The sequence below is a fragment of the Protopterus annectens genome, chromosome 13.part0, assembly GCF_019279795.1.
Source record: "Protopterus annectens isolate FY-2018-M chromosome 13.part0, PAN1.0, whole genome shotgun sequence".
NCBI lineage: Eukaryota > Metazoa > Chordata > Ceratodontiformes > Protopteridae > Protopterus > Protopterus annectens.
The window spans coordinates 636692090-636710262 of NC_056747.1; the positions used below are offsets into that span (position 1 = coordinate 636692090).

General features: G+C 42.4%; 1 protein-coding gene across 2 annotated transcripts in view; it reads right to left on the reverse strand.

The window, feature by feature from the left end:
- Positions 1 to 18173, reverse strand: part of NLE1 (notchless homolog 1) — a 691532-nt gene that overhangs the window by 482387 nt on the left and 190972 nt on the right. For both annotated transcript variants that reach the window (XM_044054321.1, XM_044054322.1), the window contains exon 6: positions 11468 to 11565. In XM_044054321.1, the coding sequence (XP_043910256.1) occupies positions 11468 to 11565 (98 nt within the window). The remainder of the gene's footprint in view (positions 1 to 11467; positions 11566 to 18173) is intronic.

Genomic DNA, 18173 nt, shown 5'->3' on the forward strand with positions numbered 1-18173 from the left:
AAAAAAAGGATTTTCTTAATTTCAGACACTAGCAATAAAGTACAGTTTTGTACCTACCATAAATGTAGATGTCCGAGAGGGATGCATCTGCAGTCCTTACAAATGGGTTGTCCTGTCGTCAGGCAGCCCTTCGGTTGGCCGGATTCCAAAGTCTGGGTCTGGCTTTGGCTGGTGTCGCACTTCACCCGACATCATTGCGGCAGTTTTCGGGTATAAAGGCATCAGCCGACGCCATTTTCCTCAGTGTTTCTTGCCCCAGATGCCAGGTGTCCTCTTGGTAGGCTAAATTTGGATAAATGCCAAAGTTTCCAAATAATAGAGATCAAACACACAAAATAAACATGTATGTACATATATACAAACAAATACACCATAATAGATCCCCCCCAAGCTAGCTGAAGATTGGTAAGTACCCTAGGAGTACCTCAGAGGGAAGGAGGGAGGTAATCCTGACTGCAGATGCATTCCTCTCGGACATCTACATTTATGGTAGGTACAAAACTGTACTATGTCCTTCAAGGATGCATCTGCAGTCCTTACAAATGGGTAGAATACCATAGCTAAACTAGGGGAGGAGGAAATGAGAATAGATTATGGTGTAGTCAGGATCCCTTGCAAAACAGCAGTGGCAAAGCCAGCACGGGATCTAGAGTATAGAGGTAAGTTATAATGCTTGGCAAATGTATGCACGGAGGTCCAAGTAGCAGCCTCTATAATGTCCTTGGTAGCCACTCCTCGTAAGAATCCTCGTAAGAAAGCTGTGGTAGTGGCTGTGGCCCTTGTGGAGTGAGGCCTGATGTTCTCTGGAGTTTTCTTTCCATGGTAGGAGTAACAAAATCTAATGCAATTTCCTATCCATTTGGAGATTGTTTAGAAATTCGTTTTCCTTCTTTTCCTGTTGCATAAGCTACCAGAAGCTGGTCAGTTCTTCTATTGTTTTTTTGTCCTGTCCAGGTAGTAGCGTAATTGCCTGTGTACATCCAAGGTACGTAAAAGCTTTTCTCCCCTGTTCTGTGGATTGGGGAAGAATGTAGGAAGGTGGATAGCCTGATTTAAAGAGACTCTGGATACCACCTTAGGCATAAATGAAGGATTTGTTCTCATGGACACTCTATCTTGATGGAAGATCAGGAAGGGTTGTACTGCCATTAATGCTTGTAGTTCAGAGACCCTTCTTGCTGAAGTTATTGCCAGCAGGAAGGCAGTCTTCCAGGATAAGTATTGCAAGTCTGCTGTAGCTGCTGGCTCGAAAAGAGGCAGAGTCAGTTTTTCTAGCACAAAGTTCAAGTCCCATGCTGGCAATGGAGGTTTTCTGGGAGGTTTTACATTTTTGATTCCCCTCAGAAACTGTCTGAGCAGAGGATGCGAGAAGACAGGAGGATCCAAGCTGTATTGTGCCGAAATAGCTGATGCATGTATCTTGATGGAGGAATAGGACAGGCCTGTGTGGTAGAGCTCAGCCAAGTATTCCAGGATGTTGGCTATGTTCACTAGTGTCACATCTTGCTCCTTTGCAGCGCTCCAGGTGAGATATCTTTTCCATTTTGCTGCATAATTCTTTCTTGTAGAAGGTCTATGAGCCTCCAGGATTATGTCCTTAACCCTTTGGGATAAATTTGTGCTAATTTGTGTCATGTAATGTTCCAGGCAGTTAGTTGCAGAGTTTTTAGGCTGGGATGCAGAATGTTGTAGTTGTTCTGTGTCAGCAGTAATGGGATCAGTGGTAGTTTCCATATTTGTTCCCTGGACATGCTCCTCAGAAGTGGGTACCAATGTTGTCTTGGCCAGTCTGGGGCTATCAGAATGATCCTCGGACGTTCCTCTTTGATCTTGAGAAGCACTTTGTGCATCAAAGGAAGTGGTGGGAATGCGTATGCTGTCATGCTTTTCCAACTGAAGGATAGGGAGTCCACCTTCCAAGCAAGTGGGTGGTAAGTCCTTGTGCAGAATTTCTTCAACTGGTGATTGTATGGGGATGCAAACAAGTCTATTTGTGGCAATCCCCATTTTCTTGTGATGGCTTTGAAGATGTCCGGATGCGGCATCCATTCGTGGGCATCTGTCATAGTTCTGCTTAATATGTCTGCTAGAATGTTTTCCTTCCCTGGAACATAGATAGCCTGTAACTGTAGGTTGTAACTGAGAGCCACATCCCATAGATCTAGTGCCAGCCGGCATAGGGGGTATGAGTGTGTGCCTCCCTGTTTGTTGATGTACCACATAACTGTGGTGTTGTCTGTCCTTATCAACAGCTGGCCTTCGTGGAGAAGAGGTCTGAATGCCTGGATTGCCAATTTCACTGCCATCATTTCTTTTAGATTTATGTGCAGATGCAGTTGGTCTCAAGTCCATAGGCCTTGAATGCACTTGCCCATCATGTGTGCCCCCCAACCGAGGTCTGAGGCATCTGTCGTGATAGTTTGTCTTGGATGACTTTTGCTGAAGGGCAGTCCTGTGTTTGATTGACAGGCCTGTGCCCACCATAAGAACTCTTGTTTCAGGCATGGAATCATTGGAATTTTGGTTTCCAGGCTGTGCTTGTGCCGAGACCACAAATTCTTTAGGTACCACTGTAGCTTTCTCATATGAAGCCTGGCATGAGGGACCAGGATTATGCAGGATGCCATGAAGCCTAGAGCTTGTAACACTTTTCTTGCAGTTAGATGGCTCTGCTTTGTTAATGCTAAAAAGTAGAGAGGAAGTTGTTCTTTCTTTTCTGCAGTTAGAAATGCCATTTGTTTGATGTGTCCAGTTCTACACCCAGAAAGGTTATTATATGGGATGGAATCAGCCTTGACTTTTTTTAATTGACTGTGTATCCCAGGGCTTGAAGCAGGTAGATGACTCTTTGTAAGTCTACTGTTAATTTGTTTTTGTTGTCCGCTTGTATCAGGCAGTTGTCCAGGTAGGGATAGATTTGAATCCCCTGAAGTCTGCAATGAGCGATTACTGATGCCAGGCATTTCGTGAACACTCTGGGCGCAGTAGAGAAGCCAAAGGGCAATGCTGAGAATTGATAATGCTCTGATCCTGCAAGAAATCTGAGGTATCTTCTGCAAATTGGTCTTATGGGGACGTGCAGGTATGCCTCCTTGATATCTAGAGTTACCAGCCAAGACTCCTTGCCCAGCATGGGAAGAAGCTGCTGTAGAGTCAGCATTTTGAATTTTGGAACAATGAGGAATGTGTTTAGAGCGGACAGATCTAGAATAGGCCTCCATTTGTTTTCTTTTCTTGGTACCAGGAAGAGCCTGGAGTAAAATCCCTTCCCTTGCTCCATAGATGGTACCTTTTCCACAGCTCTCATTGTTAATAATTGAGCTATTTGTTTTAGAGCTTCTGCCCTTTGAGAAGGTGGTAGGTTTGGCATTCCTCTCTTTCCTGGTAGAGTATGGAAATGGAACCTGTAACCCTGGTCTATAGTTTGCAAAATCCATTTTTCTCTTGTAATGCAGTGCCAGTTTCTTGAAAATAAGGTTAGCTTTCCGCCTAAGGGTGCTTCTAGTTGTTCCCTGGTAGGCGGTGTCACCGCCAAGTCACTGTGATTGAGTTGTTGTAGTGGTGGTGGCTGTGTCCGTGCCTCGTTGGTTGTTACCCTGCCACTGGCGACCCCTGTAGGCACCTCTGGTTTGGTTTCTGCCTCTAGAGCCTATTCCTGCCTCTTTGTGCCTTAGAGGACTCCGGAAAGGACCAATTCTTGGAGGGGCAATTCCTGCTAAACCTTGGAGGTTGAACTTGTAAGAAATCTTTTACGGTTTGCACAGATTTTGCTTTCTCTTCCATCTTTTTGAGAACCTGTTGTGCGGGGGCACCAAATAAATTGACCTTGTCCATAGGTGCATCCAAAAGCTTAGATTTGATATGGTCTGGTAATGCTTGTTCTTTCAACCATGCATGTCTCCTGATAACTGTGCCCGTCATGGCTGATCTAAAGGAAGCCTCCAGTGCATCATAGCCACATTTTAAAGAATGGTTACTAACCTGCTGAATGTTATGTAACATTTCTTGAACATACTTTTATCTAAAGATTCTTCAGAGGACAGCTTTTAGTCAACTGGTCAAGCATAAACTCTTGATATTGAATCATATGGAATTGGCAATTCAAAGCTCTAGCTGACAAAGTAGCAGAGGTGTAAACTTTTTTACCCCATCTCTAAGGACCTGGAATCCCTTTCAGAGGGAGGGGTTTTTAGAAGAAGTAGCTGCTACAGCTTTAGGGCCCTGGGAGATAGACTCTGGATCTGCAAAAGGGGCCTTATATAAGTGGTGATGAGTGTCCGGGACCCTGTAGTACCTATCTGGTTTAGCAGGAGCCGGAGGTAAAGTATCAGGAGAAGTGCAAGCATCATTAAATGCATCATCAACAACAGATAGAACTGGAGGAATAGCTAAAGGCCTATGCTGTGGTAAGTGTAGAAAGGTCCAAGCCTTTTTCTTGAGTCTGAGAAATCTTGGCCCTGCCACTGGAATTGTTCCCTCATAGCATGCAAGGTTTCCCCAAAGGAAAATTCCTCAGGAGGAGAGGCTGAAGGGATGGACTCCTCAGCATCGGAATCTTCGTAAGGAGAATAAGAAGCCTCAGGAGGGTCAGAATGTTCTGAATCATCAGAAGAATCATCTGTGGCTACTGGCTCAGGGGGCTCTGCTCTAGGCCTCTTTTCTGGAGGGGGGGGGGAAGAGAGGCCCTGTCTGGATGAGGCTGGGATCCACGGATTAAAGTGATGAGATCCTGTGCCAAAGAAAGCATATGGGAGCTGGTGCTGGGCCTGTGAGAGGGGGGCTTGGCAGGCACTGGCTTGGAAGTTTTGGCTGCTTTAGCCCTGGCAAAGGCCTTAATAGACATAGCTGGAGGAGGCCTAGCAGCTCCACGTGCAGGAGTAGAAATATCTAGTGGAATGGTGTCTGATAAATCCTGTGAAATCGCAACAGAAGGCTGGATTTCAGAAGCCGTTTCTACCAGAATGGAAGAGGCCTCGGTAGAAGGCAAGTTGTCTGCTGAAGAAAGAACCGCTTGCTCGGTTTCGGCCGAAACCGAGACACTCGCAGATTGCTTGGCCGTGGTTTCAGCCGAAACCGTGGACCGCGAGTGTCGGTCCTTTTCTTTGCGTTTCTTAGTTATTTGTGTAGTCGGAGGATCCGACGGCATAATGTAGGCAAAATCGGTGCCGAAAATCGTCCGCCGGTTAAAAGAAGCACAGGCTAGACAAGCTGCTACGTCGTGGTCTGGGCCTAAACAATGTATACAATAGGAGTGGAAATCTTTATGAGGTATTTGTTTCCCACAAGATAAACAGTTATTAACTTTCTCTGACATCGGCTGAGGCAAGAAAGAGTCCCCAACGGGGTACTTAGCTTTATAGAAGTCTTCGAAGTAGTATTCGGTAGAAGTAATCTCTGGATCTGACCGACCGGCACTTGCGAACAGCTTCTGCTTCGGGCGCCACGCGGCAAGAAAGACTGAGGAAAATGGTGTCGGCTGATGCCTTTATACCCGAAAACTGCCGCAATGACGTCGGGTGAAGTGCGACACCAGCCGAAGCCAGACCCAGACTTTGGAATCCGGCCGACCGAAGGGCTGCCTGACGACAGGACAACCCATTTGTAAGGACTGCAGATGCATCCTTGAAGGACATCCTGGACAACTGCTAATAGCCCCACAGGAAATCAATTACAATGAAGACTAGGCATTATTCACCACATCAATGAAATGGTATGTGGAACTGCTGGGGCTGGCGCATTACAGGAAGTAAGCAGGAAGACAGATCATTCTGTGCAACACTTAACATTAAAATGCATTATTTCTTTTATAGTTGATTCTCAAGTGTTGTCATGCAGTTCCTACTTTTTTTTTGTTTACATTTCATATATACTAATTCTCAGACTGCAGTATCTTGGGAGGACTCCCTATTCATCAAAGGTATAGATATCTCAAGAGATGTTATCCATAAGCAGTAGAGTTGTGGGAACACAGCCCCCATACAAAAATGTTTTGACAAGTGTTGCAGTAAGTTCTGCATTTTGGTGTTACAGACAGAAGGCATACTTCACTGTTTGCACATCTGAGTGTCAAACTTGGGTACAAGTAAACTTCTACCCTACAGTCCAGGAATTCATAAGGGAGTTTCATTGAAATAAAAAAAAAAAAATACACACATTTGTGGACAGCAAAAGACAGGTTTCTGTATCACCGAGATTTGTCTTTCACTGTATGATTACTCAATGAAGAGGATCAGAGTTAAAACATATTCCTACTGGCTTAAATCAAGGTTTAGCAATAATGTGACCACAAGTTTTATCTCAGCACTATTGAAAAATAACCTGTAAGAAAAGGAATTCAGAGCTATAAATCAATCAGTGCAGCTGAGCCTGCTATCTTACATGTCAACCTGCATAACTGGCAGTGCTGACTATCTGAAACTTATTATTTCTGTACCACCATATCTCTTCAGATTTGTATCCAAAATCCAAGTAAGTTCCAGGCAGGCAGGTAGAGCGGACTCCAGATGCAACTCTAAATCAAAATAAATTGATTTGTATAAAGCGCTTTTCGTCCAATTCTATACATGAACTTCTTCAGATACAATGTTACTACAGAAAATGGTGCTTAAAATACCCTCCCTTACTAGTCATGTGATCAATAGACCAATCAAGAACTTAAAGTACCATCTACATAAGAACACTTGTATTACTCAAACTTCTCTCATACAAAAGCATATACTAAAACTTTTTAAAAAAAACAAATAAATGTTAAACATGAGTAAAAACATGAATATCAAAATCTAAATTCCTATTCAACTACTCATAAATATTATCTTTTTAAATTTTTCAATTTTAAGATGCTATGGATAGAACACATGTCATTTAAACATAGTAGTGTATATGCATCCAGGCGTATTTCCACAACAATTCAGATAATTCCAACATTACTGTCAATGGACAACCTCTCGGGTTAGGCCGCATCTGCTGCATTATCCAAAATTTAGAAGTGTGCCCTGGGTTCAGACTGACATGTTTTGCTAGGGCATTTTCACCATTATTCCTGGAAATACTATATAGGTGTTCATAAATCCTTTCACGTAATTTTCGTTCTGCTTTTCCTATATAGAAGGAAGGGCATTCTTGACATCTAGCCAGGTACACAACCATTTTAGATTGACAATTGCATATATTATTGTTCTTCAATTTCATGCCCCTGACTTCTAAATAATGCCCTTCTTCTATATATTTACAATAGGGGCAACTGCCACATTTAAAAGTACCCGGATTCCTATACAATTTAATTTTTTCTTTCTCCAAAATATTTTTCAAATTTATGCCCTGAGATGAAATTCCAATTCTTGTATTGAATATTTCTCACTTTGTAAATTGTCTGATAAGTAATCACACACCTTGTTCTAAAATTGATATTAATATTTACTATTCTCTCCCCTGGTTCAGTTAACTGCCCCTCATGTATGTATTCATCTTCTAAAATGGGCCTATAAAGCCCGTTCCTTCTTTTTCTTTTAACCTCTTCTATTAATTCGTCTAACAAGTTACTTGGGTATGCTCGTTTTTGTGAACGTCCCCCTTAAGTTTTCACATTCATTTTCAAATTCACGATTACTAGTCACCATTCTGGCTGCCCTTACCAGTTGACCCTTCACCACAGCTTGTTTTTGGTGGTAAGGGTGAGCACTTGAAAAATGCAGAAAGGTGTTGGAATATGTTTTTTATGATGAATTCTAGCTGTGTAGCCTTTCTGTTCATTTTTATTTGACAACGTCTAAATCCATTGTTGTATACTTTGCACAGACCAGTTCATGGCTGAAAAGGGTCTTTGGACCAGTTCACATACCCAGTTAATAAGTCTATAAAAGGACATTATATATATATATATATATATATATACATACACACACATATATATATATATATATATATATATATATATACATACATACACATACATATTATATATATATACATATATATTTACAGAAAGAGACACACACAGACACCTATCCCAACTCCCTCCCTTTAGTCAAATTTCTCTTCCTATATTACTGTTTCCTTTTATTTTCTCTACTTTTACCTTTTATCCTCATTCTGTATATTTCTTTTTTTTTTTAATTTTCTTTTCTTCTCCACCTATATGTTATAATTTTTTTTTATTTACATTATATTATCAAGTTAATTTTCTTGTTGTGTTACAATATGTAGCTTTTATAATGTACATTATTTTTGCATGTAAATTATCTTATATTGTTGTAGTCTGGAGCTTTTCTCCCCGGGCCTGTGCTGAAAAAGGGCATTTGTCTAGTCAGACTATCCCTGTCAACAAATGTCAAATAAATAAATCTCTACACACACACACACACACACACACACACACACACACACACACATATATATATAAGTGTGTGTGTGTGTGTGCGTGCGCATGTATACACACAGACATTTTATATTTTTATGTATATGTATATATATATATATATATATATATATATATATATATATATATATATAAATAAAATGCAGTTTTCTCAGGATTACACACAGACAAACCAGTGTGTTGACTGCCCATGTGCAAAACATGATGAAATACATAAATGATCAATAATAGTACATCAATGTAAAGAAGGGCACTCAACTGACTGAAGGCACAGACAAGAGTAAAGTACAGTTCTGTAAAATCTTACCATAACAACAGATGCCCTTCTCTTCACTGTTGCAGTATTCTTTACACTGGGGATCCCCTGCCAAGGGTAGACCAATGTCTGGCCAGCATATCAAAGCCTTTAGGTTGTAACAGGGATGCCATGCATCACATGTATGCTTCCCATGCACGGTGCATGGCATAAAGGTGATAGACCATCCCAAGAACTAAAAAGCCCCAGAAGCAACGACAGTCTAAGGAGACAAAGAGGTAACAAGTACATCCAGAAGGAGAACAGGAACAGGGGAGGGAGGAAGCGAATACTGCAATGGTGAAGAGAAGTACATCTACTGTTATGCAAGATTTTACACAACTGTACTATGTCCTTCCATATCACCTTTGCAGTATTTTGAAAATAGGGAGAGTACAAAAGCTCAGGAAGAAAGTTGAGAGGAAGAAGGACCAGCAGATCCCTTTTAGATAACCATGTAGGATAGCCCTGGAAAAACAGCTCTAGCCCTAGAAACAACATCCAACTTATAGTGTTCGGTAAAAATACCCACAGAAGTACAAGTAGCTGCCTCAAGAATAGAATTAGTATCCAAATCTTTGGGGGAACAGAAGAAGCCACGGCCCTGGTAGAATGAGCATTAAAAGAAGAAGTAAAGTTTTTCCCATGAAATGAATAACAAAAAGAAATAGCTTTAGACATCCAAGAAGAAATGGTTTGCTTGGAAACAGCCAAACCTAAAGACTTAGGATGAAAGGAAAAAAAAGCTGCTCAGACTTAAGAATGGCTTTTGTTTTATCCAAATTATATCTGAGTTGTCAGAAGGGTCAGCAGACGGACACCTATAAAGGAATCTGCACTCTTCAGGCACCTTATAAAACCTATCAGGTTTTTATGAACAGGGGTGCAGAAGTCAGGAGCCTGAGAAGCTGTAAGAAAAAGCAGCCAACAAGGCAGCAAGAACTGGAGGGACAGCAGAGGGCTTAGGAGACTCCATTTGAAGAAGCTCATCGTACCTCTTCTGGACGTAAGAGACCTGAGTGCAATCCCACTTAATCTCCATCATACAGGAGATTGTATCACCAAAAGAAATCTCCTCAAAAGGAGAATCAGGATTAATAGATTTCTCCTTCTTACACCCGCAATCCAAGGAGAGGGAATCGGAGAAGAATAGGTCAGGGATTCTTTATTAGAATCCACATCCATATCAAATGAAACCTGCTCCCTAGGCCTCTTAAGAGGAGTAGAAGACCAAGAGGGGGGCAGGAACACAGACTACCTGAGGAGGCTTTAAAGCCATAACAGCATTAAACAGACTGAGTGTGAAATTTTGCCATTCACTTTGAGGATCTTTTGAGCAGGAGAAAGGTGCTTAGTTTTCTGCTCATTTTTCAAAAGGACATCAGCCCTAAAGATCTTAGGTGGCTCGGACTCCTGATGACACTCTATAAGAATATTAGCAGTACCTTCTCTGACTAAAATTTGAGGAACACCCAGTGTCCTTCAAAAATAATCATCCATGGTTCCCCCTGAATATCCGAAGCAGACATCTGCACGGCCTCCAGGGACATGCAAAAAGCCGGATCCATACTGGCCTCCGAAATGGTAGTACCAGAGCAATCTGACTGAGAAACTGGGTGATCCTCCATGTTTTCACTAACCTTGAGAGAGATGTCCGCTGGAGGAAGTACAGCTGAAGAATACGACCAAGATTTCTTGGTCTTCTTCGCAGACAGCTGACCTTTGGGCAGGGACGATTCCTTCACAGTACCCTTAGCCAACAATTGAAGACACTGGTTTTCCAAGCAGACTACTAAGGAAGAGAAACGACTACGCAAGGTTTTTGGAACAAACACCTGACAAATGGGGTAAGATGTATGGTCGTGAGAAACACCTAAACAAAACAAACACTGATTGTGACTATCTTTACGAGGAATCTGTCTCCCACACTGGCATTAACCCTTTCTGGACGACATAAAACCAACAACCATAAAAACAAAAGGAAAGAAGAAAAAATCCCAATGGGGCACTTATCTGAAAAGTGACTTTGTAACCAGCAGACGAATGAATGTTCAGGCTGACTATCAAAGATAGGTTTTGAACAGGTGGCAAAGAAGTTCTGAGGACAGTACATCACCTTTATGCCCTATGCCATGCATGGGGAGCATGAGTGTGACGTACGGCATCCCTATTACAGCCTAAAGGTTTTGGTATACTAGCTGGACAGCAGGCTACCCTTGGCAGGGATTCCTACTGTAAGGACTACTGCAACAGTGATATAAAAGGACATTGTTTATTCACAAATTTAACACTAAAATAGCCACAGGTGATGAAATACTGACGACAACAGAGCCAACTGCAAACAAAACCACAATCTAAGCAATAACATGTCATGCTTGCTTATGCTACCCTCTCCATTCTAAAAATGTCAGCAAATTTCTCTAACTGTGGCTTGAAACATTATTTTTAAACTACAACTGCTCTTCTAACTCTGCCTCAAAGTAATATGTCATATGAGGAACGTCATACAGAGCTAAAGAATGTATGTGGTACAGGTCAGTAGTCAAGAAATAATTAACAGCCAAATGTTCTGATTCTTGGATCTAGTGGTGCAAAACTAAAGAAGCAAATACAAACTGCAAACTCATTAATCTATTCACACACCTCGCATTCCTTCTAAGGTTCAACTTACTCAGGAAAGAACCTAGAAGTTTGTGTTACCAGTTTATTCATCTGTTGATAGCCTGCCACACACTTAGAAACAGGAGTGGCACAGCTGGGAAAAATGTTCATTAATTATTAATTACACTCAGACTTACAAGTGCAGTGGCTCCCAGCACAGCCATGTGATCCACTTGGAATGCCCTGACAAATTTCTGCTGATCTGCTTGCCTGAATCTGGATCCCACAGCATGATCTAAATGCAACAACATTTTTATGTTACTTCAGAATTCAAAACTCTACTTCAGTTACCAACTCTTACACAGGAGAATACTGCACTCAAAAATCACAACTACGCAGTATTATCAGTCACATTTGTGATGACCCATCCTTAGTTTGCTTTATAAACCATAACAAACAGAAACTTGAGGATGGTAAAAAAATAAAAAAAAAAGGAAACCACCAAGGCTATTTGCAAGAGTTGCAGTGACAGGAATGCAATCATAATAGGAAGTGGTTTGTGTGTATGTGAGAGAGGAGGTGCCATTAACACAGAATAAGGGTTCATCTAAATCACCAACCTCTTCTTCAAAGTCAAGGGGCAAAAACTCCTACACCTCCTATGAAACTGGCCTGCACCCCGTACCACCTACAATATTACAACCAAGTCCAAGATATCCAAACTTCAGGGTAAATACAGTTTTGTTCAACAAAGGATCATTTGGTTCTCTAGTATTTTTGCATGTTAAAATTATATTTTTAACTATGCTGTACACACAATTAAATATGAATATGTTTACTCAAGTAAGTATTTTCTCTTCTTTAATATCACTTTTGAGTGCAATGCTGCTGCCTTTGTACTATGTAAGAACTGTATTTTCTTCACATTGTGTAATAACAATACTGCTTTTGCTTTGTGGCCCAGATCAAGGCTGAAATGAGTCCTTGGAGCAGCCATTCTATGCAGTTAACAAACATAAGCAAAGAGACAGACAAAAATATAAACACATCCTCACATGTGTATATATACCAATATCTCAGACAAGTGTGTGTGTGTGTGTGTGTGTGTGTGTGTGTGTGTGTGTGTGTGTGTGTGTGTGTGTGTGCGCGCGCGCGCAAGTACAAATCTACACACACACACACACACACACACACACACACGTGTGCACCTACACACACAGGTGCTTTTCATTTGTTGGGAAGGTTGTCTGCTGAGTAGTACTTAAGATGAACTAAACTGGTTTAGTATTTTACTCAGTGTACCATATATTTGTTGTAGTTCTTTGGTCAAATGTTAGCGTTCATGCAGTATATGTTGTAAAGCTCTGAACAGTGGTCACTGTGTGCTACACTGATGTAAACTACTGTGTGTTCCGGGTGTTAGTATACTGAAGTTACGACGGGGTGAGGCAGGCCCCCCCATGAATGTAGAGAAAGCAAATCTCCATCAGGAGGTCAAAGTTAAAATAAAAGGGGCTTAGTGTCAGAAGTACTGCATGACAGAAGAATGCCAAAGAATCTGAAAAGTAAGGTTTATAAAACAGTACTGCAACCCGTACTTCGGTACGGCATGGAAGCCTGGGCAGTAAAGGCAGAGCAGCTGAGGAAGTTGGAGGTGATGGACATGAAGTGCCTGAGATGGGTGGTAGAAGGCACACTGTGGGACAGACAAAGAAATTACAACATCAAGAGTAAAACCCAATGTGGCTAGAATAGCAGAAAAGGCCAAAGAAAGCATATTACAATGGTTTGGGCACATGGGCAAGAAAGAGGAAGACAATTTGGTGAAGTTTTGGGAGAGACAGGAGGAAGGCAAGAGGAAATGAGAACTTTCAGCAAAGACATGGACAGACTGCATAAGAGTAACTGTGACAGTCAAGCATGACAGTCAAAGTTAAGAAAGGGACAGTGAACTGGGAGAAGAACTGATGTGACACCCCAACCCCGTGTAGAAAATGGGGAATAAGGGGGGGTGATGATGACATAGACATGCAACTGGTGAAAACCTTGGAGACCGAGATGAAACCAAATGAAACAGACTGGATCTGGTAGCTAAAGCCCTAACTGTAAAACGCAGGAATCTCATGGACTACTTGTGGATCATGTTGTACAAAAAAAAAAGTGACCTGGAGGTCTAAAGTGCAGATTCAATCATTTTCTGCCACTTTTGGAAGGAATGTCTGAACCAAAACCATGTGGCAGGACTCATATGGAAAAAGGGTATTTAAGCAGCTTGGATCTAGAATAGGCCTGAGCTCTGTGGCCTTAAGTCAAAAAAAAAAAAAAAAAAAAAGAGGAGTAAAGTGTTAGCAGTCTTTGGTCTGGTGGAACTAGATGTTTAAGAATTTGAGTATCTCTAGTTTTGCTGCCTGCTGAAAGAATGGGACATCCAGCAAGGGAGGGCATTAGGATTGAAACAAATGGAATTTTGGAACCTCTGGGTCTAAAGGTCTGCACCCACCAGTCAGCAGTGATGGGCAGCGATGCAGCCCGATGAAAAGACAAGCAACCCTTGACTACCCTGGAAGCAGTCAGGCCAGTCCTCAGTGTTGAAGCAATCGTTCCCAAAACGGGACCATGGTTTCCCGATAATTGCCAAGAACCTTGTTTACAGCCACTGTGAACTCTCTGGAATGAATCGGAACAGTTAAACCTCTTACTGGAGTCCTGACTGATTTACCTTTGATGAAACCAAAGCTCAAAGTTGATGCTTGCTTTTCTGGGGTCTGCTGAAAGAATGCTGGTGGAAGAAAATCCAGGCCATGTATTTCAGGCCACAAAAGGGAATGTTTGCAAAAGCTGTTTGGTATCATTGTGAAAATCAATGAGATGCAGACAAGTACGGCAATATACATTAATGCTCTTAGTTTTCACCAGAGACAAGCCTTCTGCTGTATTAACAGCCAAGTCATAATAAGGTTGACTACAGTAATAGACATTATCAGCTGGGGACTGCCCATCTGGGCAAATGTACTATGACAGAAATCATTTAACCAGATATGTCTTTGGGGGACTCCAACAAATGGTCCACGTACAAAATCACACCCAAGGTAACCACAAAGAATCTATACATGCACTTCCTAACATGATTGCCTGCTTGAGATTTTTTACCAGGATGACAGATGCAGAACTCTTTCTAAGTGAGTAATGAAAATCAGCATATCCAGCCTGCAAGTCACATAATGAAATGCAAACTCCTTGGGAGGATGCAACACTATACTTTCCTTCTTAATAACTGGGCCACTGTGTCATGGAAAACCAAGCAGCCTTGAAGCCATGCTAACAATATCCAAGACTAGACAAAACACCCACGTTTGTTTGGTGGAAGAAAAGGCCTTTAGAGGGAGTTTCTTCAGGAAAGATCAAAGAAACTGTGGACCATCCTGCTTTCTTGGATCATTATCTTTAGAATCTCACAAACTTAAAGTCTTTTATGGGGATCCTGGGAAATCACTGTTTAGATCACGTGTGGGGGCCTCTGAAGGGGAGTAAAGGTACTTCTTCTAAAGCCACTGTAGGCAAGCTATAAACGAAGGCGGCCGATGGCCTTAAGTGGATGACTAGTCACCAAAAGAAAAGTACAGTTGTGTACACTTACCATAAATGTAGATGTTCAAGTGTATTCACTGTTGCAGTCATCACATTTGGGTTATCTGCTTGCCGGTAGCCTTCAGTTGGCCTGATTATCAAAGTCTTGGGTCCTGCGTCGGTTGCCGTCTCTTCCATGACGTCAGGAAGTCAGGGGTATAAAGCATGCAGCCGATGCTATTACATCAGGTTTTTCTTGCCCCAGATGTCAGGTGCCCCATAATGGGAAGCAATTATATACAAGGTTACACCTCCAACAAAAAGCAAATACACCAGAAAGCTTTAAGCATAGTAAACATGAATAGAGGTATAGTCAATAGAAGTCAGGGGGCTGGAGGGAGGGTAACCAGGACTGCAACAGTGAATACACTAGAACATCTACATTTATGATAGTTTACACAACTGTACTATGTTCTTCGTGTTTCACTATTGCACTCATCACATTTGGGTAGATTCCCAAAGCCAAGGAAGGGAGAAGGCAGTTAGATAGCATTAGGACCAGCTATAAGGGGCCCTGCAAGACTGCATGGCAAAGCCAGCTCTGGATTTAGAAAAAATTGGCAAGTGGTAATGCTTGGTGAGGGTATGTACAGAACTCCAGGTAGCAGCTTCTAGGATGTCCCTGGCAGGGACACCTCTGAGAAAGGCTATAGAGGTAGATGAGGCCCTGGTGGAATGAGGTCTTATCCCCCCCTGTGGGGTAGGTTTTCCATGGTGCTTATAGCAGAAATGAATGCAATGGCCTATCCACTTAGAAATGATTTGCTTTGAAATGGCCTTCCCCTCTGCCCCTGCAGCAAATGCAACCAGCAGCTGTTCAGATTTCCTGAGAAGCTTAGTCTTGTCCAAGTAAAGTCTAAGTTGTCTGTGCACGTCCAAGGAGTGCTGTATTTGTTCCCCTTTGTTCTGTGGATTAGAAAAGAAGGTTGGCAAATGAATGGACTGATTAAGGGCCACACTGGATACCACCTTGGGCATAAAGGAAGGATTGGTCCTGAGGGACACCCTGTCCGCATGAAAGAAGATGAAAGGCTCCACTGCCATGAGGGCCTGTAATTCAGACACCCTTCTTGCTGAAGTGATGGCTAGAAGGAAAGCTGTTTTCCAGAAAAGGAATTTCAACTCTGCATTTGCAGCTGGCTCAAAGGGAGGTAGAGTGAGCTTTTCCAATACAAGGTTAAGGTCCCAGGCTGGAGAAGGGGCTCTCCTGGGTGGTTTTAAGTTTTTGGCCCCTCTGTGGTATTGCTTCAGCAGTGGATGAGAGAAGAGGGGTGGCTCTGTATTATAATGTGCTGAAATGGCTGAGGCATGAATTTTGATGGAAGAAAAGGAAAAACCCTTGTGAAGCATCTCAGTTAAGTATTGAAGAATGTGCAGTAAATTGGACACTGTTGTGCCCATCCCCTGAGTTTGGCTCCAGGAACAGAATCTTTTCCATTTTTCATTATAGGATTTTCTAGTACTAGGCCTTCTTGCCTCCAGAATGTCATCCATCGCTTGCTTACTGAGGGATGACAACGGAGAGATCAGGTAATTAGCCAGGCTGTAAGGTTCAGGGTTTGAAGCTGTGGGTGCAGAATCTGGCCCTCCTGCTGGGACAGGAGGGCAGGGGTCTGAAGCAGGTGCCATGGTTCCAGCAGTGACACTGCACAAGAGGGGGTACCAGTGTTGGCGTGGCCAGTCTGGTGCAATCAGTATTGTCCTTGGTTTGTCCTGTTTCATCTTTAGTAGAACTTTGGAGAAGAGAGGCAGAGGGGGAAAGGCATAGACTGATAGGTTTTTCCAGGTGAAGGACAGGGCATCCACTTTCCAAGCTTGTCTGTGGGGAGTCCTTGTCCAGAATTTGTCTAATTGGTATTTCTGAGGGGAGGCAAACAGGTCTATCCTTGGGCTCCCCCATTTGTTTCTCAAAACGTTGAATATCTTTGGTTCCAGTTTCCACTTGTGTGGTCCATGAGATTTCTGCTTAGATCATCTGCCAGTGTATTTAGCTTGCCTGGCAGGAAATGAGCCTGTAGGTGCACTTGGTAGCTCAAGGCTATGTTCCACAGAGCCATGGCTAATCTGTAGAGAGGGTATTAGTGGGTTCCCCCCTGCTTGTTTATGTACCACATAACAGTGGTGTTTGTCCGTCTTTACCAATAACTGTCCTGGAAGAATGTGGTCCTTGAAGGCTGTCAGAGCATTCTGTACAGCTAACATTTCTTTTTGATTGATATGCAGGTGCATTTGACTCGGGTTCCATTTGCCCTGAATGCACTGCCCTGCCAAGTGAGTCCCCCATGCATAGTCTGATGCGTCTGTTTTTAGAGTTTGGGCGGTAGGGGGTAGAGTGAATGGCAGTCCCTTGTTGTGGTGGCAGGCCTCTGCCTACCAAAGGAACTCTGTCTTGAGACAAGGGATGACAGGAATCATTGATTCTAGGTCCTGAGAATGTTGACACCATAGGCTTTTTAGATACCACTGTAGTTTCCTCATATGCAGTCTTGCACATGGAATTAGTAGAATGCAAGAGGCCATGAACCCCAGGGCTTGCAGTATTTCCCTTGCAGATAGCTGGGTCTTTGTGGCCAGTAGTTTGAAGTAGGCTGCTGAATAAAAGTAAAGTTGTGTACACTTACCATAAATGTAGATGTTCAAGTGTATTCACTGTTGCAGTCATTACATTTGGGTAATCTGCTGGCAGGTTGCCTCAGTCGGCCTGAATAACAAAGTCATGGGTCCTGCGTCGGTTGCTGTCTCCTCTTCCATGACGTCAGATCATCAGGGGTATAAAACATGCAGCCGACACCATTTTATTCAGTTTTTCTTGCCCCAGATATCAGGTGCCCCCAAATGGGAAACAAAAATATATATGTATATATAAATAAACAGAAATATATGTAAATGCACTTTTAGCAACATAACCTTTACCTTCATCTAAAAGCAAATACACCACAAAGGCTTAAGTATATAGTGAAGGAAAGAAAAGTCATAGAAAAGGGGGATGGTGAGTGGGTAACCTGGACTGCAACAGTGAATACACTTGAACATTTACATTTATGGTAAGTGTACACAACTGCACTATGTTCTTTGTGTTTCACTGTTGCAGTCATTACATTTGGGTAGAATCACAAAGCTATGGATGGGAGGATGGAACTAAATAGCATTAGGAGCGGCTATAAAGCCCTGCAGAACTGCAGTGGCAAAGCCTGTCCTGGATTTGGAGAAGAGAGGCAAATGATATGCTTTGTGAAGTTATGAACAGAGTTCCAAGTAGCAGCCTCTAGAATGTCT